The sequence below is a fragment of the Takifugu flavidus genome, chromosome 1 (genome assembly GCF_003711565.1).
Source record: "Takifugu flavidus isolate HTHZ2018 chromosome 1, ASM371156v2, whole genome shotgun sequence".
NCBI lineage: Eukaryota > Metazoa > Chordata > Actinopteri > Tetraodontiformes > Tetraodontidae > Takifugu > Takifugu flavidus.
In genome coordinates this window covers 24279753-24304852 of record NC_079520.1, presented here as the reverse complement: position 1 = coordinate 24304852, position 25100 = coordinate 24279753, and the positions used below count along the sequence as shown (strand labels likewise).

Genomic DNA, 25100 nt, shown 5'->3' with positions numbered 1-25100 from the left:
GTTGCCAACAGAATGTATTTTTTTAACCTCTCCAACGGGACAGGTTTGGAACAATGTGGCCATGTATTTAATGCATAATCTATATTGTATATCTGTTTTTTTGACATCAAAGAACCAGAATAATGGTTAAAAACCCATCAAACATACTAACATGCTTGCTAGATGGTTGCTGGGTACATTGAAGGAGGAACCTATAGGGAGGAGCGCCTTCGGGAAGCATCCCGACAGATTCTGTTGCTTGTGAGATCAGAATCAGAATCAGAATCAGGTTTATTGCCATTGTTCATGTAATACACAATATTACAGGAATTTGTCTTGGTGTGACGCTGCGACATTCAACATAAAGAAGACAACACTAGAATAAGATAAATAAAATAAGACATATATACAGTATATATATAAATAGTAAGAAATAGTGCAGGTCCATGCAGGAGTAATGTAATGTTCGTGAGTCCGACTGGCTGCTGTACATGGTGCTTAAGTGATAAGTCACTTGGTGTTCAGCAGCCTGATGGCAGAGGGGAAGAAGCTGTTCATGTAGCGGGAGGTTTTGGTCTGAATGGACCGTAGTCTCCTGCCTGAGGGGAGGGGGGAAAAACAGATGAAAAGGAGGCATCCTTTAAACCTTCTGGAGAGCATAGGAAACGTCGCTGCTGCATTTATAATGTAGCACAGCTTTAGCGACGCTGTTAGGAGATGAAACATTCAAGTCAGTCCCTTCTCGTGATTGGACGGCTTGCACAGGCGTCCCTTTTAGTACCGCTGGCATGTACGGCCCAGAACCTGACACACCGGGTGCCAGTCTTTCCCTGAGATTTATGTGGTTCAAACGAATTACTGTGTGTTAGCCTGTGAAATCATTCAAAAACCCTTGCGTGGGTTTTGTTCTTCCTTCGCATTTGCATGCACCTCCAGTGTCATTGGATTTAAAAAAATATTGTGAGACATTTCGTGCAGCCATTTCCATGCAGAGACTGCTGATTGTTAACAAGGATGAGGTTGAATTGTTTTATTGTATTTTAAGTTAGGAATCATTTGTAATGGCATTCTTTGGTCACTTGCGGTGGAGTCAAGTATTAAAATCCAGCTGCTGAAAATAGCTTGGCTTAAAGGCAAGGATTATGCAGGAAGTCACAGATTTCATCCATCAACAGCTGCAAGGGCGAAACCACAGGCGGCACTTTGCTGTAGGAGCTAACTATTTCTGGCTTGTCAATTCTTACGGTTACTTAAAGCCAAATGGAATCTGTATTGTGGCTCCGTGGATGGATTTTCCTGCAAAATAATTTGGGTGAAAGCCAGATCCACAAGCAGCGACCCACACCTCACACTGGCCTGTCTTATACAGCCCTTGGAGACGTTTGGTGGATGGGACAGATGCAGGAATCTGCATAAACACATAACTTTAAAACTCACAGCTCCAAATAGGCCACCATCCTGCTACTGAAGATGAATCATCGCCCAGTGTTTTTAAAAAAAAATCTAATGTCACCAGAACGCTTCCGTATGTGCTCGTGTACAGGCTTAAACTGTGCAAAAAAAAAACAGTGGTCAGCACGGGAAGATGTGGATGATAACTGAATGCTGTTAGTTGAACTTTAGCGTCACGAGACTTCATGTCATCTTTAGTATTAGCTAGCTCAGCAGCATGGTGGGTCCTGGGAGAGCCCCACTGCAACTATTCAGCCTCGGGCCCCGGTTGACTCTTCAGCCACCTGCAGCTTTCATATTTATACTGTGATCTTTGCATTCAGCACGAACCTCCTGCGACCACCTTCCCTTCAGACTTCACCACACTGTTATATTGGCGATGCAACAGCATTTGCGATGCTCGTGTCGAAGAGGCTGACTTGTCACTTTGGCTTTTGGTTTCAGTTTTTGGTTAATAAGGAACTTCCCCCCACCCCTTCTCATTAAAAGAGATCAACTTCCTTCCTGGGAGTAAACTGTTTTCCAGGCAAGACATAATATATAAGCGGCCTCTTTGAAATCTGCAAAAACCTCAACAGATTAGCCTGCTGACAGCTCTTTGTGATGACATTGGTGCCTATTTTTCGCCATGTTTTCCTCCATTCACTGCGAAGCACTTTATACGGCTGCTAATCCCCTCAAAAACCTTTTTTTTCAATTAGCCTCCAACTGCTCTGCAGCTTGTTCGTATGCCTTGTCCTGGCTGAAATGCAGCCACGCGGGTGGGCACAAAGACCCCCCGCTGGGCTGAATTTGCAGTGTATAAAGTAAGCGTGTTGTGCTTTTGTTGTGTGACAGTTGGACTGGTTAATAGCTGTCATGAAACAAATATGCTCCTCTGCGACTTTATGACCGCTACAGGTGGGCGAGGGCTCAACACACGGCGTGTGCAGCTCAGGATTTAGATCGCTGAGATGGTGTTGCCATAGTAGTGCCATCACTTCGAGGAACCTGCTCCGCTCTTCCAATTAGCCGCTTTGGATTTGAGCAAATTTTACATTGTTGGCAAGAAATGAGTTTTCACGCGTGGGTGTTGGGGTCGGCCGCATCTTTGAGTCTTCGCAGGCCGGTTGAGTGATGTAGCTGAGCCTTTAGACTTTCATTTTATACTTCATGACAAGACTTAAGAGCGGCTGTGAGCTGACTCACTTTCTACACTTAGGACCTCGATGACCCAGAGGTCACGGTAGGGTCCTAGTAGGGAAGGTTTGGGTGAGTTTCAACAACACGAGGATGAGCTGCAAATAGAAGGTGTGAATATTGGATATAAATGCTGGAAACAACATAAGCACAACAGCGGCTTTTGTGTGAACGTTAATGCCATCCCATCCATGCACACGCACACGCAAAGGGAGAGAGAGAGCGCATCTGCAGCGGGCGCAGCTGTGTGTAGCAAGCGGCGCACCAGCCACACGCACATGTGGTTCAGAGGAGACTTGACAGAGACTCCGACGCGACTTTCGGACTCCAGCCAGCCCCAGGATGGCAGCACCGTCGACGGAGCCGGACCAGGAGCCCAGCAAGATAACTCCTGAAGAGCTGCAGGAGATGCTCCGGTACTATAACCTGAGCCGCCAGGAGTTCATCAACACTTACAACATCCAGCCGCTCGTCTACGTCCCCGAGCTGCCCTATAGCGCCAAGACCGTCTTCATCATCATGTACATGCTGATCTTCGTCATGGCTCTGGCCGGAAACACTTTGGTTATTTACATCATCCTGAAGAAAAGGGCGATCCAAACGGCCACCGACATTTTTATCTGCTCCCTGGCTGTCAGCGACCTGCTCATCACTTTTTTCTGCATTCCTTTCACCCTGCTGCAGAACATCTCTTCTGAATGGTTCGGGGGTGAGTTTGAAGTCTGTTTTGTCGCAAAAAGTGACGCAAATAGCAGATAAATTGTAATAAGAATCCGCAGCGCTGTTTTGGACTACGGTCGCGCCCCATCTTAAATTTCTTTTTTTTTTTAAAGAAAAAAGAAAAACTTTCTGAAAGTATTTCTGCAAGCCTTGTGAATAACCATTGATGATAAAAGTCTCCACCTTTAAACAACTGCGGTTTGGTTTTTGTTTTTGTTTTTTTGGGTTTTTTTTTTTTTTTTTTTAAAGAGACATCGTGAGACTATTGTGGTTCATTTATGCCCGCAAACCAGAAAGATACAAAATTAATTAACTTTGAAAAGAAAAATATAATTAGCTGAATGTAAAAAAGGAAATATGCATTTTTCTCTATAAATATATACATTTTTGTGACTTTTTAAAAGCGCTTTTGAACAAACAAAAGTGTAAATGATAAATGGACACCAAAAAAATCTTGGTCTGTAGTAAATAATATAATAAGTACTGATTATTTGCGCGTCTGGCCGCAATACTTCAACATGACCAGTAGATGGCACTGGTAGGAGACAATTGCAATTTGACGTTAGCAAATTAGTAATGTTAGACCATAATAATCATCTTAGCAGTATTTTATTAAGATGTAATTGAATAAGTAAAAAGTGACGTGAATACCCTTAGAACGAGCCTAAACCTATACAAATACATGTTTATTTTATTTTTTTATAAAGGAACAATAAAATAACCCTTGCGATTGTACATTTTTACTGTAAATGGAATTAATTGTTCCTTCCAAAAGCATAATGAGAAAATTATGATTACAGACACAGTGTAAACATTATGGCTATTTAAAAGCATAATGTGACTCATAAATCCACATTTAGGGCAGCTCATGCCCCCAGACAATAAAAAAGACCTCTAGAAATTTATTTCACTTATATAATGTGGCCATTTGGAGCTAGCCGATGACAAATATTCTGGATATTGTGGCCATATATCAAGTTCCCTACGGCCTTATGAACCTCTAACAGCAGAACCAAGTTGGTTAACTTCAGGATTTATCATATTTTAAGGCTTCATACTCACCTAATTTATTAAAACCAGTTTGATTATCCCAAAAAAATGATGCAAGACATTCATTTTTGGATGATGTGGGCAGCCTCTCTTCTGTCGCTTCACTTCAATTTTATGTCCTCCAGAGGTCAAACAGAGAAAAACAGATAATTTCCAAGAAAGTTGACAAGAAATTAGACCCACGTAGTTAAAACGGGTCATATGTTATTATTTATAGACTTTATGGCATTTCTATATGGAAAGAGTATAACCAGCAGCTGTTTCCCAGGGGAGGAAGGGAGCTGTCAGAGAAATGGAGATGTGAGGGATCATGAAGGATGGCAGGAACTTTAGTGGTCCCCTAGTCAAACCAGTGATCTTAGCCCCCACCCCTGCAGAGAGCAGAACATTGGACTGTAGATCCGAGTAGCAACACCTCCCTCTGAGGGTCCTATAATGTCATTGGGTGGTGGCCTTTCATTTCCTGTTGTGTTATTCTTACTTAAACATCACCCATCCATCATCTAGATCTCACCACGGGGGGGGGGACCTATGCTGACTTTAGCAGAAAGGTGGGGGTACGCCACCTCGCCAGCTCATCACGGGTCAACACATAGAGACAAGCCACCAAACACGCTCAGAAATCCCGATAAAGCTTGGCGGTATCAGTGCTGATGAATGCGCGGATGAAATATAAATGTGCACAGCATGAGGAAGAGAAGAAAGAAGCGCAGTGCATTATGGGTGATCGCTCCTGCAGTTACACAACCTATAGCGTCCTACATAAAAAGGAGGCTTTCACAGATGATTGGCACAGAGAAAAGAGCACTTTCCTTCTAGACGGTCAAGAAGATGTTTGTCATGTGAACGTCCAGGATAATGACCATCCATTTGTGTACTGCAACAGGCTTCATCATCGTTTATCCCAGCATAAACAATGCAAGGGTCCGCAGACCGGTTTATATAAGATAACTGAGGCACGTAATCCACAAGATCATGTTGATGCGCTGCAACTGCGACACACGTTGTGGATCTGCATCGCCCACGTTGTCTCTTGTGAAGACAGTAAATGAGAGTCTCAAACCCTTGCGTACACTGAAATAATGCTCCTTAGCATGCAGTAACTTAGCCATAGAGGACCAACTCGAAGCATTTTGCTCGAATATTCCCTCACGCACGTTCTCGCCAGCTCCATCTTTTAAACGCTGTCACAACATGAGTGGGTGGTGACCAGAAACTCCAGGGTCAAAGGGTAACCCGGACAATTTTTAGTTTTCTTTAGTTTGGCTTTATTTTAGGCTCTTAAAAGGTGATTGCTGAAGGGGAAAAAATAAGGGTTTTTTCTGCTGGATGTTTGCAAAATCGAATTGTTGCTGCTCAAATAGTCACCTCGTCAAACCCTCGAGTGAACAAAGGGGCCCGACCGAACCTTTGACGGAAAATTCTGTGGCTTTTCAGGTTCCAGCTGTCATTCATCCGTCCCCCCTGTTTGTGTCCTGCAGGGGTTGTGGTTTGCAAGACAGTTCCCTTTGTGCAGACCACCGCCATCGTGACGGGTATCCTCACGATGACCTGCATCGCCATCGAGAGATACCAAGGCATCGTGTTCCCGCTGAAAATGAGGAGGCAGTACTCGCCCAAAAGAGCATACAAGATGCTAGGTACCCTATATATACGTTAAAACAGTTTTACCATCCCAAAGTGCAAATCTGGTGTGAAAAAGGACACTTCAGTCCCTTCACACGGCCTCTGGACCTGACACTGTCCGTCTCCTGCGTCCCGCAGGGCTGGTGTGGATCGCCTCCGTGCTGGTCGGCTCGCCGATGCTGTTTGTGCAACAGTTGGAGGTAGGCGTCACAACGGCCCGCCGCTTTGTCCTCACATTTTCGTAGCTGTGAGTGCGCCACAAAGTCTTTATTGCAAAAGGACCTGGAGAAAGAAAAGTGTTGAATTTTGATGAAGTTCTTACTGGGAGGTGTGTGTGTGTGTGGGGGGGGGGGAATCAGTGCAGTTACTGTGAATCAGTTGTGTTGCAGAACTTCCACGTGCTTGTTGTGTTAAATCCCAGTTTAACCCCCCTTAGCTTGGTTTCTACATGCATGTGATCTTTGTTGTGTAACGACTGGACGTGCGACGGTGACGACAGCTCTCGCTCTCCCTCAGGTGAAATACGACTTCCTGTACGACCGCTACCACATCTGCTGTCAGGAGAGATGGCGCTCTCTGTCTGACCGGCAGGCCTACTCCACCTTCATCATGGTGGCCCTTTTCCTGCTGCCCCTCACCGCCATGCTCTTCCTCTACACCCGCATCGGCATCGAGCTGTGGATCCGCAAGAGGGTGGGCGATTCCTCGGTCCTCAGCACCATGAACCACAGAGAGATCAGCAAGATCTCCAGGTAGACCTCGCAATATTGTCTGGCAGCTCCATCCCTCAAGGTGGCTTAGAGGATAACATTTTTACTCCCAGCAGTCAACAAACTGAAGCGTTCTCAAGCGCAATTTCAAATTCGGGTGGAGAGGTTGGACAAGCCTGAGTCTGATCAAATAAAAAGGACCTCGTTTCATTGTCTCTTATAGTGCATCTTTACTTTATTGTTGCGGTCGTATTTTTCTTCCTATATTAAATCCTATTTCCCTTGATATGCATGAGTGCTATGGGATTTTCTTCCTGAACCATCTCTGCAATGTAATAAATAGGATTCTCAAACGGGTGCGGCCTAAAAACGTATTCCCGCCCGCTGTAGCTCCCCTGCTGTTTTTCCAGGCGCGACTTTGTGAAATTGGGCACATCAAATGGCTCCGCTCGGCAGCTGCTCAGGAACACCAGGGTCTCCATCCACTCAAGATTTGATGTGATTATTTTCACCTCACAGAGGTGATTGATCTGTGCTGAGGAGTGCGAAGAAGGCCACGATCCCTGCAAATGACATCCATCCTCCCCTCCATCATTTTGATGTTAATTGCCACTTACGGTGGTCCACTGGAGGGGGAGGGGGGGGGGGGGGGCTGATAATCACCTGATAAAAGGACGGTTAGGGTAGCCCTAATCCTAGGAGGTACAGGGTACCAGTCCATTACAGGAGTTTGACCCAAAACATTATTTGAGGCTCCTACAGTATTAAATATTGACGGCCCCTTGTCCCGACTACATAGAGGACCAAAGTATAATAAAAAAGTAACCCAGGCAAATATCTAACCAATATTCTGTCCAATGAAAGGAAGAGACAGTCTTTGGGTCCTAAAGTTATTTGCTAATGATCCTGAGGAGCAAAGGCTGATAACAAATAAATGAAATGTAGCCAGCACCTTGATTAGGGCCTGTTGCTAAGGGCAACCTTCCCAATCAATCCTGCTTCAGATTGACACCACCACTAATTAGCAAATAAAAGACATAAATGGAAATACATATGTGAAGAAACGTATGATGGATTATTAAATAAGTGTTGAAATAAATTAATAAGGACCTAAATATTTGTATGCATGTATATTTAATTACATCTGGCTTTGCTCATTTGTTGCTCATTTGTTCCCGACAGGAAAAAGAAGAGAGCTGTTAAAATGATGGTCACCATCGTCCTGCTGTTCACCATCTGCTGGGCACCATTCCACACGGTCCACATGCTCTTCGAGTACTGTAAGCAGCCTGCGGGAACCGCCGGTGATGGCTTCGATGAAAGCCCCAGGTGTTCTTCAAGGCTGTGCTGTGTTCTCTCCCGTTCCAGATGATCTGGAGAACAAATACGACGGCGTCACGATCAACACCATCATCGCCGTCGTCCAGGCCATCGGCTTCTTCAACAGCTTCAACAACCCCATCGTGTACGCCTTCATGAACGAGAACTTCAAGAAGAGCTGCGTCTCCACCCTCTCCCACTGCATCCGGAAACCCAACCAGCAGGCGGCCGCCGCAGTGGCGCCGAAAGTCAGCGTGCAGTTCATCAAACCCCAGAGCCGAGAGGCCTTCGTGGAGGCGGACGAAGGCCAAAGCCAGAATCAGAGCTCCGCGGAGGAAGGCCCGGCCTGCTCCTCGCACGGACGCAGCTCGCTGGGAGCCACCGGAGAGAAAATTTCCACCATCCAGACGGAACTGCCTGCCAACACCTCCTCTCAAGTCAAATGAGAAGCCGAGGAGCATCGCCGCCGTCCTAGTTGTCGACAGCTGCTTGTGCGACAGAAAACGCTGAGCAGCGACTGAGTTTTCCGCCCGCAGCTTCTTTTCTGGAAGGAAAGGAGGGAGGAAATTCATGGGTCCGGGTCTCGCAATGCGCTTCAGCAGAGCAGACGACCCCTCGGCCTCCCGCGTTGGGATCCCACAGACGATTTAACTGGATTTAATTGTCAGTACAAATGATGTGTTTGCATTTCAAATGATGTATTTGTCACTTGCATGCGTCATTTCTCCCTGCGGGAGGGAGCGTTTGTGTGTGAGGAGCTTGGTTGCACAGAGAATATGTAATAAGCTCACAGCATAAAATCATTCCCCTAAAATGCAGCTGCTGGATGTATCTAGATTTTATTTTTTACTATTCATAAGCAAACAAAGTGTTAAATAGGCAATTTGTGAGGCCGGAGCTCTGTGGTTTCTGACGCGCACACGCCTTAATTATTTCCTCGCTCATTTGTCATCTTTGTCGTTTAAGTTGAATAAAACGTATTTTTAACACACTTTGGATTGAAATCTTTACTCACTGGTGGGAGAACAAAGCTGCTTTGCTTGGACAAGTGATGTCAAGTGGGACATTTAGGGAAAGGAATGAAATAACAGAGGGGTTTTAGACTGAGGATCAGTTTTCCCTTTGAAAACTGCCTGTGGGAAAAACAAGTCCGCTTGTGTCATCTAGAAACAGACTGCAGGTTTCTGAGGGTTCATACATGAGGAAAAGTGAGAAAGTCAATCAAACCAGTCCCCGATGCAGGCGTGGGTCGCCTCCAGGCTGTACGCCGATTACATTAAACTGTGTGTAAGCACGTAATGAGAGCGAGGTAGGAAAATTTGGATGTTTTATTGTGATGCTGAGGGAAAACAGATGGTTCAGAGATTATTAAAGTCCAGAATATTTCAAATCAAATCAGTCTTTATTTATATAGCATCTTTTACAATCAAAATTGTTTCAAGGCGCTTTCCAGAATCCCAGGGTAGGTAGAGAGGAGAGGTAGAGGAACAGAGCACAGAAACACACACAAAAATACACTATTTATACAGCGGGTCAGCGGGGCCAGAGGTCATCATGCAGCTCCGAAACATGTAAATGAATAGAGAAGGGGGGGGGGGGGGAGCAGAAAAACTACTCAAGAATCAGCATAACTAGTCTGCTTGAGGAGGAGGAGGAAAAGAGAGGAAAGGAGAGAAGAGGAGAGGAAACCATGACCCAGTGGGGTGACAGAGGCCTGTCAGGTGATCATGTTTCTGGACCCCGGCAGCCTCGGCCTATAACAGCATAGCTAAGATGTGACCTAATGATTAGACGACCCCCTAAGAATGATAATTTGTCTGTCTATGATAGTAACTGGAACTACAGAATCAGTAACAATACGCTTTTTCAAAGAGGAACTTTGTCGCGTCAGTAGTTTCCTGATCTTTGTGATGTTCCTCGGGTGAAAAAAGGCACTTCTAGAGACTAATTTAATGTGTGAGTTGAAGGAGAGAATTTGGTCAAAAGTTGCTCCTAGATTCCTCACAGAGAGACTAGATGTTAATGAGATACCATCTAGAGTGATCATGTGATCTAATCTATCCCTGAGAGGTTCAGGACCAAACACCATGACCTCAGTTTTTCCTGAGTTAAGGAGGAGGAAATTTCAGAAGGTTTGATGACAATGGGATTTATTGGCTTCTGAATGATTTAAAAACACAGGAAACCTCATTTTTAGGATATTTATTACATTAAATACAACATATGAAAAAAAGTTGAATGAATCTGCAGCTCTAAACATCTCTAGAAACCCAAATTTCAGGATTGCTGAAGATAATTTTTACAAATGAGTGCTTTTTTTACCCCCAAAACAATTGGAAAATTGTTCATTCAGCGAAGCACCACCATCTAAAGCAACAAACCGTCTTCATGGTTAAAGATGTAGCCTTCTTAACATGCTGTTAGACTTCACACGCTCTTGAAAAAAACCCTTCAAATTCACAGAAAGAATTTGTGGCGAGGAAACAAAGATAAAGCGAGATGCTCTTTTACAAACAAACATGAGAATCTCTTTAAATACTCACTTTTCCATTAGTATTTGAACCCCACGTTTTGTATTGGCTTCACCATTTTGAGCAGCGTTATATCAATCCCACCTCAAGCACCCTTTAATTACGTGTTGAGAGGTATATGGAAATCCGGATTGTCAAAGAGAAGAGGTCTTTTAGCCGGAGAGGGCTCCTTCTCGGCCTTGTGTAAAAGTTTGAACAGTCCTGTTCCGATATTCATCGGGATCCCCATTATGATGCACTCGGACACTCCTGGGAGGGGAAGGCAGGAGATGATGATGATGATGATGATGTTGTTGATGATGATTTCTAGTTAAGCTGAAGAGGCACGCAAAGCATCGTGGAAAAGGCACTTACCACAGACGGAATCCTTTTGTCCAAAATAAGCGGCGTCGAAAAGATGGTCGGCTGTTTTCTCAAAAGAGGCCAACATGAGGACGCTCTCCTTCATCTTCGCCAGGCCGAACCTGGTGATGCCCAGAATCTCCCCCTTAGAGATGTGAGAAATCAGCTGTCAACACGGCGAGCGTTCGTAAACACGAGCGACCCAACTTCCACAGGTCACACCTTGTAGGACATGAGGTCTGCCAGGAGCATGACGTGACGCCGGTCGATACTCATCCCGTGGTTCACCATGGTGTACTGAATCTCGTTGATGATTGTGGAACGGGCGGCCTCAATTCCCAGAGTCTTCTCCACCTGGAAGTATTTGAAAGAAGGCGAGGTGAATGGACACGTTTGGAGCCCTGAGTCCTGCCAAGATTGACTCAGTAATAGCCCCCTCCCTGGACTCTCATGTCAAGCATACCTCATACGTGTTGTTGGAAGTAGTCCGGCTTCCATTAACTCCATGCGTGGCCATGACGGCTCTCAGGTTGTCCCCCTCCACCAGGAGCTTGTACTTGTTCCTGCCGCTCTGCTCGTCAATGTGAATGACAGCTCGGGCCACTTCAGGGATGCCTTGCACCACCACCTTTCGAAACGACAACAGGGCATTTGGGGCGGTTAAAAGAAGGATGAGGGCTCATTACAGGCGGACAACGGCGTGGTCGACATCCCGAGTGAGGGGGGGGGGGGAGGCCATGAGGTCATCGGGTGCCATGAGGGAGACAGGAAGCGAGTTAGTGCTGATTAATGACAGCTCACAACCTTTGGCTGAGCACCACTGAGGAGTGGAAAATAGAAGGCAGCGTGCATCAAGACGGAGGAGGAAGAGAGGTGGGGGCTGGAAATATCGGATTTCTGTGCTGGTGGGAGAATTAAATCACTGCTGCTAAATTCTCGTTGCAGCCAAGTATCTCACGCATTCGGCAGCGCCTCTCTCGTCGTTGCGTGATGTTCCAGAATGTTTGGTTGAACATTTGTATTTGATTTCACCATTACTGGCAGCTTTGAAGCGAGGAGCCCAGACAGACGGAAACAGGTTCACACCTTGGGAAGGTCTTCTTTGAGCGACTGCAGCACGTAGTACATGGAGCTTTTGCTGTTCTCCCGTGGAGACACGCACACCACCGCCTCGCCGTGCACGGCGATGTCGCCCGGCTTCACTCGCAGTTTCGACATACAAATGGAATAACGCACGGTCTCTGCGTTGACCTTGAAAATAAAGACAGAGATGAAAAGAGAATCTTTAAGATGGGAGTTGAATGGCTACCATTGTAGCTAAACCGCCTTTAAATTCAATTGTCTGAAATCCTGCGTAGGTTTGAACCTCTTTTCTACCTTTGTAGACGGGATCAAAGCAGACAGACTGTTTCTACACAATGTATTCATTTTTAGAATCAAAAGACAAGCTAATCAACTTTAGATGTAGAGGAGAAGTAAGGAAATGGTTGAACCTCCAATCGCAGCAATCTTATTCTCTCCAGTGACAATTTCACAAGGATGAAACAGTCATCGGGTAGAAAGACCTCTTCTATGTACTCCGAGATCTGAAGAGGACAGCGAGATGCATTATTCCGGGCTTCAGGATGGGACGCCATTTGAGGCATGACACGTGTAGAACGTGACTTACCTCTCCCAGAAGGGTCTTCTCAATCCTCCCCTTCACCAGTCTGGCAAAGTCGGCGTCGTCCTCCACGTCCAGATGAGCCGTGATTATAGGCGTGCTGAAGGAGGAGCAGAAGGGTTTGTCCACGGATCATCTAACACATTTTGCTTTTGGCCATAATCAATCATCCCACTTCTTCAGACCTCCTGGGACCGAGAACACGTCTCTATGTGCCTTCGCCGCCTCTGCCTCTGTTCAGACAGGTTGTCCCGCCTATATGATTATACCTGATGTTCTTAGAAGCGTTGATTATCTCTTTGATGCGCGGGACCCCAAGAGTGATGTTCATGGAGGCCACGCCGGCGAAGTGGAAGGTTTTAAGGGTCATCTGAGTGCCTGGCTCACCGATGCTCTGAGCACAAAGAGCCCCGACGGCGGAGCCTGGCTCCATCTGAGCCCTGGGTGGAAGATGCAGACAGGAGCACAGGAAAGTCCTTAAATCCAACATTTACAATCCGACTCTGTCCTCTTTCATTCTACTCTCGGCACATGCTTCTCAGAATTAACTGATTTGTGTGTCTAAACCTCCCTTTTCTTTGAGCGGATAAGTGAAGCTGCGAAGAAGCCTGAAGACCTGAAAACTGATTAAGTAGATATTTAAACAAGCAGGTCAATTTGCCACCTTCTGTAACTTACACCCGTAGTATAGTATAGCTGTAGGCAGTAATAGGTGGTTACATTACATAACTGCTGTAGCCAAAGGGGAGTCACTAAAGGAAAAAATGAGCTCCTCCTGTCCCGTTGATTGACATTTCCTGAAAATTTCATCAAAAGTTGTTGATTTATGCACAACGTTCTTGGCAGAGGTAATAAAAGGAGAATAAAAGCGCCATTTGGTAGGCACAGGCAGCTTAACAAGCGCTAGGTTATTAACATTTGAGAGAGCTAAAAAAAACGCTGTGGAGAATGCCATTTTTTTTTAGGTACTTTTTTCTCTTTTCCAAAACTGATGGTACAAAAGTTCTTGTCCTTCGAAAAGAACTCAGCATCTCGTACCTCATGTACTTGTCTCTGCAAGTTTCGAGGAACCTCTCCAGCTGGGTGGGTGTTATCCGGTCCAGCTGATACAGAACCTTTGGCTGCAACGTGCCAGACAGAGCAGACATGAGCGAACTTTAAAAGGCGGCTGAATTCGATGGCCGTGTTCCCCGGGACCCTACCTCGCTGGTGCCGTTGTCGTTGATGCCGTATTTGTCTCTGGTCTTCTTGATTCGTTCCGAGAAGCCCTTGACAAACTTCTTGATCTCCTACGGGTGAGGGAACTTAAAGTTAGAAGACGAGGGGCTCAGGGGAGCTGACAGCCAACCTGCACGTTGACGCATGCAAAACACAAACAACTCCCACTTTTTTTGAAAAGATCCCCCAGATAGATACAAGAGTGGATTTAATACAGAGGAGAGGGAGGCATTTAATTATCCGGTTATTGAATGTGTCATCACTCTGGCATCCACAAGTCACAATCCAGTTAAATTGCACTCGCACATGCTCTGTCACAATACCTCTAAGTACTTCTCTGAGCCAGTGTCAGTTAACTCCTTCACAAAAGAGGAAAAATTGTTAACATCACCACCGCCGGCGGATAATTCGCTCCACGTCAACGTTCTCATGATAGCTTCCAAATCTGCGTAAATTGCTGTATATTTCCAAAGACAATTACGCTAAATGCTGACTGTGGCTGGGGTTGAGCTTCAATTGTCCAAATTATGGTTTGTTTTTTTTAAAATTATGAATTGATCTTAATTTCTAAAATGATCGCAGCAGTTTGTCTCACAGACTGAAGAAAAGCAGAGTATCAAATGACATATGAATAAAATAAATAAAAAAATAAAAAAATCACTGAACAGGCACTGAAAATTATTTTATCTTCGCCGAAGGGAAATTTGGTCTCATTTTACGTTTTCTCTGCTGCTGTTAGTCAAATATGAGATTTAATTAAGATTAAACTGTCAACAGGCTAAATAGTGTAGTCTGAAAGAGCTCTTATATGGTACTTTTTTAATGTCATTAATTTAATCATGAACTTGATGTTTCCCTCATACACTTGATATTTAGATAAAGGTTTAACAGCAGACTGCAGGATGAGTGGGATACCTCCAGGAAGCTGTCTCTGCAGCACAGGAAGTCGGCTCTCTTCATGATGGCGTCTGCAGTGAGGACCAGCTCGTTCTGACTGAGCGCAGGCTCATCCGAGCATGTGTAAACCGCCTTGGTGGGTGCAGGTGGGGGCAGAGAGCAACAGGTATGTGATTACTGGGGGTGAACCACAGTGGGAAACACAACTTAAGCCACCCCAACAACTTGAACCCAATAGGGGAAACAGATTTTTGTTTGATGCGTTTATCCTGGATTTTCTCAAAATTGGGAAATTGATCTGTTGTCAGGTGGCATTTTACGATGATGGAGGAGTCCAATTAAAACTTTTAGAATATTGTGGCCAGTGTTGTTTACTTTCTGGTTTTTAAATACTTTTACAAAAGTATATCTTGCTGAAAAGAAAATAGGCGGGAGAAGAAAAGTTGATCAGAAATAATGATCGCTGTTGCACTACAGAGCATTTTTAGAAAAGAAAACGTTTTACCAACTCACCCGAATGTTGTCCAGGACTCTTTTAAACTCTAGGGGCTCATCCTTCCCCTCCATGGCGGCGGGGTCCAGCCCATCGCCGCCGTAGATGAACTGAATGATGTCGCCGGTGGAGCTGCGAACCGTCAGGTCGTACTGCGAGCACAAATCCTCCAGGGACTTCACCAGACGTCTCTGCCGGGAACAGCACGGACGGCTTTCACCCACTACAAAACTAATGACTTCATGATGAAGGTGCAAGTTAGCTAAGAAGCGATTCTTGAGGTGCTTCTCCCAGCCACTGATACATCGAATGTGACCTTTAACCAATGAAACGCAATCAATATTGCTGAGATCGCCTCAGGCCCAAGTCAACCTGTACTAAATCTATGATTGTGTAATGCACGGTTGAGACCTGAAGGTGTAATCAGTATATCTTTGAGTATGAGGTTGGGATCAAGTGACCTTTGGATGGCTTAAACCATCCTGAAACCACGGACATTACCTGCATGTACCCAGTTTCTGCAGTTTTGACCGCTGTGTCCACTAGACCTTCCCGACCGGCCATAGTGTGGAAGAAAAACTCTGTGGGCGTCAGGCCAGAGTAGAAGCTGTTGGCCACGAAGCCTTTAGCAGCAGGTAGCTGTCGAGAAATTTGAATTACAGTGAGCAAACCTTCAGCAGACATGACCAAACAGAACACATTCAGGATGCATTTTGAAGGGCACTTAGCAGAAATGATCATTCAGATCTTACTTTGGAGTGTTTTTCGAAGTGAGGCAGTGATCGATTTTCAAAACCATCAGGCACTCGGGAGCCACTTATAGCCTGCTGGCCCACACAGGCGATCATCTGGGAGATATTGATGAAGGATCCTGGACAAAGAAGAGAAATAAACAACATAAACAGCACACAAAGACATTAAGGACACTGTAGGTACAAGAATAGGTGCATCTATGTAGGTACATCTACTCAAACTGAAGGGGCCGGCTATTTTTCCGTTTACATGCAAAGTAGATTCATAATTGCGTTTCCAGGACAGGAGCAGAGAGGTCTTTGAGCTCATTATGCCATTACACACATTTGCACCTTCCAAGTCCAGGAACAAACATGTTTCATCTCCTTACAGAACATAATATCCTAATAACAAAATGAAACACTTTCTGGATTAATTACAGGGCACTTTAAGGGTGAATGCTCTGTAATTAATTTATCAATGTCTTACAGAGAAAACAACCTAAAAATGGATTTAAAAAATTATGTAATTCATTATTATTTGAATAACTTTCATGAAGCAAGTTTGTGCTAACAGCAATGAAGGAAAATTCACATAAATAATGCAGAAATCTGTTTTTTTCTTTCAACCTCAGCTTACCTTTGGAGCCACAAAGAGCCATGATCAGGGGGCTGTTGCTCTTGTCCAGCTCTCTGAGGCAGGCGCTGCCAGCTCGGTCTCTGATGACAGACAGCTCCCTCAGGATGAGCGCCTGTGCACAAAATAATAAAACAGTGGCAGGAAAAGCATTTCCGCAGTTTGTGGATCAAAAACAAAAATCAAATACAATTTTAATTTCAAACACATTATGTGACCTTTACTACACTAGTGCTAATATTTTATTAACATGCAACGGTGGAACACAATCACACTCTGCAGAGAATCAAAGGAAGCTTATTGCTATGAGCTTCCAAAATAGAAAACCAAAATAATATCAGCAGCAGTCAGCTTGAATATCAAGCAGCCACGCTTACCTCCAGCGTCTCCTCTGCGGAGCAGCCGGGTTGCTGCTGCAACTTCCCCGTCTGCAGAGCGTCGATGTACTCGTCGCACTTCGTATAACCATCATCCAGAAGGTCGTGTTTGGCCTTCAGGAGACTCTGACCAGGTGTAACATCGCCGATTCCGATGGAAAAGCCGCGATTGGCTGAAATGATTATTGGAATGACATGGATTATCCAGGCGGGGGTTACAATCCGAAGAAAGAAACTGACTACCACCTACACAGATACACCGGGGCAAGTCTTGCTAGGCGGGACATGGCATTTGCTGCCTCCAGCTGACCCCAGTCCCTCAGGAGGATGTAGAAGATGTTGTTCTTTGATCCAGACCCCAAGGTGCCCTTGTCCATGCTCCCACACATCAGCTCGCTGTTGTGGATGACGACGACTGCAAAAGTGACGAGAAGAATTGATGTCATTGGTTACCAATAATGAGGTAAATGATGAATGAATGAGCTCCGCTCATTAACTCAAACTGCAGGTAAATAGAATGCAATTTAAAAGTTAGGAACTTAAGAGCTCTCTGATTAACTTTTATTTAAATTAGAAGTATCTTGCTTCCTTTCGCTCCTTTTACTGAAGATTCACTGGAAATAAAGCCTATTCAGAAATGTTTGCGATGGTTCTGAAGGTGTCTTATTCGCACGCATTCATAGCCTTAACTCACACGAGTCATTGTGACACAGATCCTCCCCTTTGCCGCAGTATTGTTTGCCCTTTGTCCTCAGGTTGGCATTGACTGGACATTCCTTGCTGGGCTTCAGAATGACGCTGAAGATCTGTTTGCCTGTCCACAGGGCCATGGGCTGATGGACACATAGCATGGACGAATATTAGCATTTGTCACAACGGAATTATGCAAGAAGCCCACCGTTGTGATGTACCTTCATTATAGCTGGACGGGGGAGAGAGATCCTGACTTTTTCATCTTTCCCCACAAGAATTGATGCCACAATCTGACAAGATTTTGATCTGTCAAAGAATGTGTCCTTCAAGGTCAAGAGATATGCTCCTAGAAAAACAACAAATTAATAAGTTTAAAAAAAAAAAAAAGGCTAAACAGCTCCCCCATGAGGTATCAAGTACACTTTACAAATTCTTTGCAGTCGCAAACTATGTTGTCCAACTTTATGAGGGTTTATAAGAAAGCAGCAGAGGCATCATAAAGACGAGAGCACAGCAAGTTGCTGCCGCATGTTACGTCACCGACCTGTCAGAAAGTCCTGAATAGCAGCAATCAGAGGTTCCCCATTTCTCGGAGTGACAAGGTTGGCTTTTGTCTGGAAGGACGGGGAGATTGCAATTACGGTCAGCGCTCCGTTTTCTATGAACAATAGTTACTGGAAATAGACCTTCAAAATTGGCCACTAAGATGGTCTGCTGGCAATGGTGCAAGTTGACACACATGATTAGACAAAAGACCTGTTTATTTGTCCTGTTATTATGCAAATGTGCTGGGTTTCGGCCACCTGAGGCTTTTAATTACTTCCTTTTCATATTTTTATGAATGCACCATCGGTCAGTGGAAACATAAGCAACCCATAACAACACCTGAGTTGCTAATACGGCCTCGGGCAATTAGATTAATGAACACAAATTATGCATCATTACCTTTCAAATGTATAATCTATGGTAGTGAGGACAGTCAGTGGTTACTGTCAGGGATACATTACCCCCATCAGGACAAGAGCCTCAGCTTTGGCTTCTTCAGTCTGGGGCAGGTGAAGGTTCATTTCATCACCGTCAAAGTCAGCATTATAAGGAGTGCACACGCACTCGTTGAACCGGAACGTCCTGTGAGGTTTGACTCTGGCCTGTGAGATGAGGAAGAGGAAAATAACTGTGATATATGACAGCAAACTAAACAAGAGTATAGATCCACCATTGGGATTAAAATGAGGGGATTCACAATATGGGCCATGATGCTGAGTTTGTGCAGGGACGGTTGTCGATTGAAGAGCACGATGTCTCCGTCTATCAGGTGCCTTTCCACGACGTCGCCCAGCCTAAGCTCCTGAGCTATCTTCTCGCGGTTTCCATATTTTAAAAACCTGAAAGAAGAGGACATCATTTTTTGCTGGTGATCAACATTTGCACCATTGACAGGGTGGGGAAAAATCTTCACCTTTTAATCTGCGTAAAGCGATTCTGGATAAAATTGGCACCAGGATGAACTTCAGGACCATTCCGTACAAGTTTCCTCATTAGCTCCAGGTTGGCTTTGTTCACCTGTACAAATGAAAGTCCCCATTGACGTGCCTGAAATCATACATGCGGTGCAGCAAGGGAGCAGGGCTCACCCTCTCTGGGTATGTCAGGATTTTGGCCACGTGCACGGGGACAGCCACCTCATCAATACGCAGATTTGGATCGGGGGAAATGACCGTTCTGCCAGAGAAGTCCACTCTTTTTCCTGAGAGGTTTCCTCTAAATCGGCCTGAAAACAACAGTAACAAAATCTATAATCATATACAGGTTAAAATTGTCATATTACTAAACTAATCTATAGTCACTGATTAGCGACAAAGACTTGTTATAAGGACGAACAACGTAAGAGTTCCTTGAAAATGTAAAATAGATCTTTATTGCCCCCTAGTGGCAGGCAAGGTGCGACGTTTTACGTCATTAATGGCAGTTTTCGGTAATCTTATGATTCCTGCCATAAAATGTTGTATAATTTCATTTGGATTTTTTTTTCAAGTTTAATAAAGATCATACCTTGCTTCCCCTTAAGTCTCTGCACAAATCCTCTGGTCCACTTCTTTGGTGCCATGTTTAGGGGGATGCCAGACAGCTCACTGTTGATGTAGAGGGCACACTGCAGCTGAAGGAAGTCCCAGTCCTCCATGATCATTTGGGTCTTTGCCCCTGTCATTCGATGCTAAACGATAAGGTGTTTGTTAGTGCAGGAAATCTAAAAACGGCTAACCTTATTCAATCGAGTGCTCAGAGAGTCAAGTCCGTGAGGCGGCAGACCTTTTTGATGACGTCGTTGAGGAAAATAATCTCTGTGAGTTTCATGGTGAGGTCGTCCTCGTTGGTGCCCGACTTCAGGTCGCTGACGACAGACGGCCGTATACAGAGCGGAGGCACCAGGAGGCGGGTGAGGATGAGATCTGCAGGGGTCCCTGCCTCAGGGTTCATCAGCAACAGGGGGATATCTTCCCTGGAAATCCGTTTGAACAGGTTCCGAACCACTAAAGGGTTCAGGTTTTCCTATAGAAGAAAAATCATATCAGTACTATGATTCAGGATTCATGATTTGAACACCATTTGCTGCCATCTTAATCTTAGGTTACCTGTGCTCTGGACAGCAGAGGCTCCAACACTTTGTTGTGTTCAATGGCGATATCAAAAGACTGCAGGAAGTCGGACACAAAAGGATCCACCACTTTCTTGTTTGTTTTATACTTCTCATGTATGATCTTGAGCAGGCCACACTTTTTCACAGGTCCTAATTACGGAAAAACCGTCAGTCACATAAGATCGCACCGAAGGTGGAAGGCAAAGGGGAGAAAAAAAGATTTTTCAGACCATTAAAGGCGGAACAGTTCAGACAGACTGTCCTTTTGCGGCATTTTTCAGAGATCTTCTTCTTTAGCCCTCGTTTCTGGAGATAGGTCAGGGTGGGCCTTTTCAGCTGATCCATGAACTGCAGTTTCTCCTCCCTGTTCAGCATGATGCTTGAGCAGGTTTTACATATCATCTAAGAGACAGCAAGAACATTTAGAAAACTGTTAAAAAGTCACATTTAAAGTGTTTAAAAAAAGTAATACCGTGAATTCAGCATTATAGAGCGCACCTGACGATAAGCTGCACCACCCAAATTTGATCAAATTTAAGAAAAAATACACATATAAGCCACACCTGACAATAAGCTGCAGGTGACCACTTTGAAACACGAGATCTTTATAGTACAGATTATTTTAAATGCATTTCTTCGGGTGTTATCAATGATAAAGGTGCGTAAAAGAAGAGCAAAAAGACTGTTCAAAACACAAATAAACTAGCATCTTCCTGGGCGCATTACAGCATCTCTTCAACCTGTCCTGCGCTGCTCAAGCGCCCCCTGGTGGCCGTAAAATCATTCAAATTCAGAACACCTTATCCCATTGGGGGCGATTCCGGAAATCGTAAAAATCCATATATAAGCCCCATCGCTCTTTAAGCAGCAGGGGTCAAAGTGTGGGGAAAAAGTACAGTAGATTTTATATCAAAATATGAAAAAAATCCAGGACTTCACTAAAAAAATCTACATAATCTATAATCTGCGGCTACATGTTCACTAATTGACTCTTTCAATAGTTTAGAGACCAAATTTCACATCTAGTGCCTTCACACTGTAAACCTGCCTGTAAGATTCCAATAATGGCTTTGAAATAGCCAATGTGGAAACATGGCAGCTCCAGATCCAAGTATCCATAATGTCCCAAGCAATCTGCTAGATTCTTCCCACATGTCAAACAGGGCCTGTCCTTTTCACTGGTGCCCTGGAGGAAGCACAAGAGAACAGCAGTTAAAGGGGTGCACGTAGGCTTTGAACACATTAAAAAAACTTACAAACTAACACGTGTAGCATGCTCTTAAAGATATTATATTTCCATATTATTCTTTGTGACATTCTAGAAATGGAAAGGTGTCCATGTCATACCATACGGTGGTCCAAGACTCCATAAGCCAGTGGGGTATGTGAGGTATCTTGGCTGTATAGATTCTTACTGACCACCTGGATATGAGCCTGCTGCCGCATCTGCTCCGCAGATTTCATCCCAAAGCAGATGTGGCTTCTGTCATCGTATACAAATGTGACAAAGACAAATACTGTGAAAGGCGATATTCATGGTTACAGGAGATTAATGTCAGCGGTCCTGATAAACGTGCTGCACAAACGCTATTGCACAGTTGTTTCTTCCCCAAACCAGTGATCAGAAATGTAGTAATACTGTAGTTTTCTCCCCATTTTAAAGGCATGCTCCTCACCCTTTAGTTTTCATTCTGATCAAACAAACTAGCTAAACAACCGACATTTGTCTCCATGCAATGCAAAGTGAACTACAGAACGCTAAAACCATTTGCAAAACGACATTAATATATTCTGGCATTAGCTTTCTTCACAACATTAACCAAGTATAAATATGAGTGGTTAACAGGTCAGCTAACTCGCTAACGGTGTCCCTTAATTTCAATTTACTCACATTTTCTGGGCCACATCTGTCTCCCTAAACTGTTCCTTCGCCATTTTACCTCAATTTCCGACACAACTAGCAACACGACAAAACAAACTGTCATTCCTTCATCATTCCAGTAAACTTTAGTTGCTCAACACGCTGTCACATCACTTTTCCAAAAAAGCTAGCACCCAAGCTAACAGCGACATGCAATACGAAGCATGAGCGACACTGACGTTGCCTTCACTGTTATCTGGCAGTTAAAAGAGTGGATAAGATCAATCCAATTAATTATGGATTTAAACATAACTAACAGTGTTGTAAATAATCTTAAGATTTCATTTACCATAATAAAACGTGAGCATGTATTATACGTCTATAACTCTACAAAAACTATTGTGTAGCTTTGTCTTTACAAGCTAGTATTAAATATTCCTATTTTTACTTAAACATTTGAACGCAGCACCAGCCAGTAGAACAGCATTCAAGAGGGGCACCAATGTCATGAAATAGGCGAGTGCTGCCACCTATCGGTAAAAAATGGTAACACTTCCAAAGGCACTGGTTGACACAAGGTTTATGAATATATATATTTTTGTTAGGCGTGTAAAATAGACTCAATATTCTTTCACCAGGGTAATTATATTGTTAATCAAAACGTTTTTATGAACAGCCCAAATAATAAGACATACAGCCTTATATGTCTAACACCCTTATATAATATAATCTATCCTAATATGATGGATGGATGGATGGATGGATGGATGGATGGATGGATGGATGGATGGATGGATGGATGATGGATGGATGGATGGATGGATGGATGGATGGATGGATGGATGGATGGATGGATGGATGGATGGATGGATGGATGGAAAATGTAGTCAGTAGACCTTACTGCCTTCAGGATCCAGCTCAACTTAAAAAAATACTTTTTTCAAATCCAAGATTTTGAAAACAATATTTAAACACAGATTCAGCCTTATTTCGAGTTGGATGGGGATCACTATGAGTGGATTATGCCTGAGGTAAGGATCATGGAACGTGCGTGCTCCATGGGCTTCACATATGCGTGAACATATGTGGCTACATGTGCTTTTCTGCGTTTGTGTCCTTTTTTGTGGCCCATATCCGACTGCATATTATTCAGCCACGAAGGGAGACTAATACGATTATAAGGATTAGCAACAAATTAATATTTGATCCATTGCTGTTGCCCAGATGGCGTATCTCAACAATCCGCCACTAGAGGGCGCCGAACGAATTTCCAACAGCTGAAAGTGCAGACGCGGCGCAGCCCGAACAGCCCTGTTCTCACCTGCATGAGCTGTTTCGTGCATCCGTTTGGAAGCTCTGATGGCGGCTGATTATTTCCTGATGAGGACTTCCTTCCACAACGTGCTTGAGCTCATTAACTGTTCTGTCAACACATTACAGCCAGCAGTGCAAATGATCTGAATATCTACTTTCTGAGTGCGTTTCTACTAAATGTCTTTAATTAAACAACGGCTGCACAACATGATCCTAAACCTGCTTCCTAAACGTGCTTCTGGAGCCATCCTTAAACCTTTATCTCTTGGGAAATGTGATCATGCATCTGTGTGCTAATACTACAGTGTACTATGTAAATATGTAGAAAACATAAGGAATAATGTTGGGAATGTTGGGGGGGTAACTCTAGTTTCCAGCATGAGAGCCACTTCAGTCAAAATGTCCCTGGAGCTGTAATAACTCTGTATCACATACAGTTGGATGTCCAACCATTAGCATTACGTACATAATCACACCCTCATTACTCCCGACAGAATAAGGAATTCCAGGACCCATCATAAGACAGACGGGTCCAGGGATTTGGTCGCAGTCCCAGGGAAACTTTATTAAATCTATATTCTGAAAAAAAAAACCAACCTCAGATAGATCCATGTTCCCAGTTGCATACTTAAATGCGCCGAGGCCCTCGGGGTGCAGGATGACCGGATTACGCATTCATCCAGTTTCCATCATGTGAAAACGCTGCAGATGACTTCTTTTGATTTCACTTATCCTAATAATTCAAGAAACGAATGCTAAAAACAACCGATGAAGACCAGAGCAGTCCCAAATTCAACAAGCTGTCTTTCCATTCGATACCTGTGTAACACACCCAAGGTGGATTTTATTTGTCCGTCAGTAAAATCCCACATCAGAAGTCCGTGTGCTGTTTACAAGGTCGGGATTCAGACCCAAATCACGAATCATCAATCAAATTGAATCAGGACACAACTGGGGCAGCATGTTGATTTAAATCCATGCTCATGTGTCTGGGTTCCAACTGTTACAAAAGGATCAGCCAAGCTGAAGAATCTGGAGGATCCTGATAAAGCAGAGAAATTCATCGGCGGGTTGCATTTCAGCACACGTGCACACGTGTTTCCTCTTCAGGATGGATTCCGACCGTTGCGTGAGGCTGTGATGTGGAGATTTCAGACCTCTTTGTCACCTTTCAAGTGTTTACCTTTCATACCACTTACAGTACATTATGTAAAACGTATGTGCGGATCAATGCGACCACCGACTTGCTGTGTAATTAACGCCAGTAATTACTGTGCTTAATTTACAGAGCCACCCAAGGTTCATAATGGGGCTGCAAAACATTGACCCGCGACAATTGATTGATCCCTCCCTCCTTTAAAACTGCGCCCCTGTTAATGACTAGGTAATGAGCAGATAGTGAGTAGCTGGGGTGGCCAATACAGGCTTCACCCAGATTGGCTGATCCCCCCCTTCCTCCTCCTCTTCCTCATATGCTGCCATGTTTTCTGCAGTGGTGTCAGCCTCCTCGCTCTCAGGCTCCATCCTCCCTCAGCCTCCCCGTGTGTTTGCCTGTGCGCGGCGTGCGCACGGCGGCGCTTAGCAATCAGCCACAGAGACTCGCCTTTGGTGGCTGGAGACTGATTCAATATTCCACCGGGTAATTTATGCAGAACTAATACTCTACAGG

General features: G+C 44.4%; 2 protein-coding genes across 2 annotated transcripts; one reads left to right on the top strand and one right to left on the bottom strand.

The window, feature by feature from the left end:
- Positions 1 to 2343: 2343 nt before the first annotated feature.
- On the top strand, positions 2344 to 9027 carry qrfprb (pyroglutamylated RFamide peptide receptor b). Its single transcript, XM_057025834.1, has 6 exons — positions 2344 to 3319; positions 5862 to 6020; positions 6145 to 6206; positions 6523 to 6758; positions 7899 to 7996; positions 8085 to 9027. The coding sequence occupies exons 1-6, from the start codon at positions 2953 to 2955 to the stop codon at positions 8480 to 8482; spliced, it is 1320 nt and encodes a 439-aa protein (XP_056881814.1). The 5' UTR covers positions 2344 to 2952; the 3' UTR covers positions 8483 to 9027.
- A 1196-nt stretch (positions 9028 to 10223) lies between these two features.
- On the bottom strand, positions 10224 to 22357 carry polr3a (polymerase (RNA) III (DNA directed) polypeptide A). The gene is made up of 31 exons (XM_057025648.1): positions 22148 to 22357; positions 21604 to 21739; positions 21305 to 21442; positions 20487 to 20658; positions 20252 to 20406; positions 19929 to 20168; positions 19671 to 19833; positions 19253 to 19389; positions 19078 to 19181; positions 18862 to 19003; positions 18626 to 18766; positions 18163 to 18232; positions 17837 to 17964; positions 17620 to 17758; positions 17176 to 17340; positions 16926 to 17098; positions 16552 to 16663; positions 15933 to 16051; positions 15682 to 15819; positions 15201 to 15371; positions 14706 to 14819; positions 13775 to 13861; positions 13611 to 13693; positions 12842 to 13012; positions 12579 to 12672; positions 12403 to 12495; positions 11996 to 12160; positions 11373 to 11537; positions 11132 to 11263; positions 10922 to 11054; positions 10224 to 10816 (listed from the first exon to the last, which is right to left on the bottom strand). Exons 1-31 carry the CDS (start codon positions 22189 to 22191, stop codon positions 10668 to 10670), a joined length of 4173 nt encoding a protein of 1390 aa, XP_056881628.1. The 5' UTR covers positions 22192 to 22357; the 3' UTR covers positions 10224 to 10667.
- Between the last annotated feature and the right edge of the window lie 2743 nt (positions 22358 to 25100).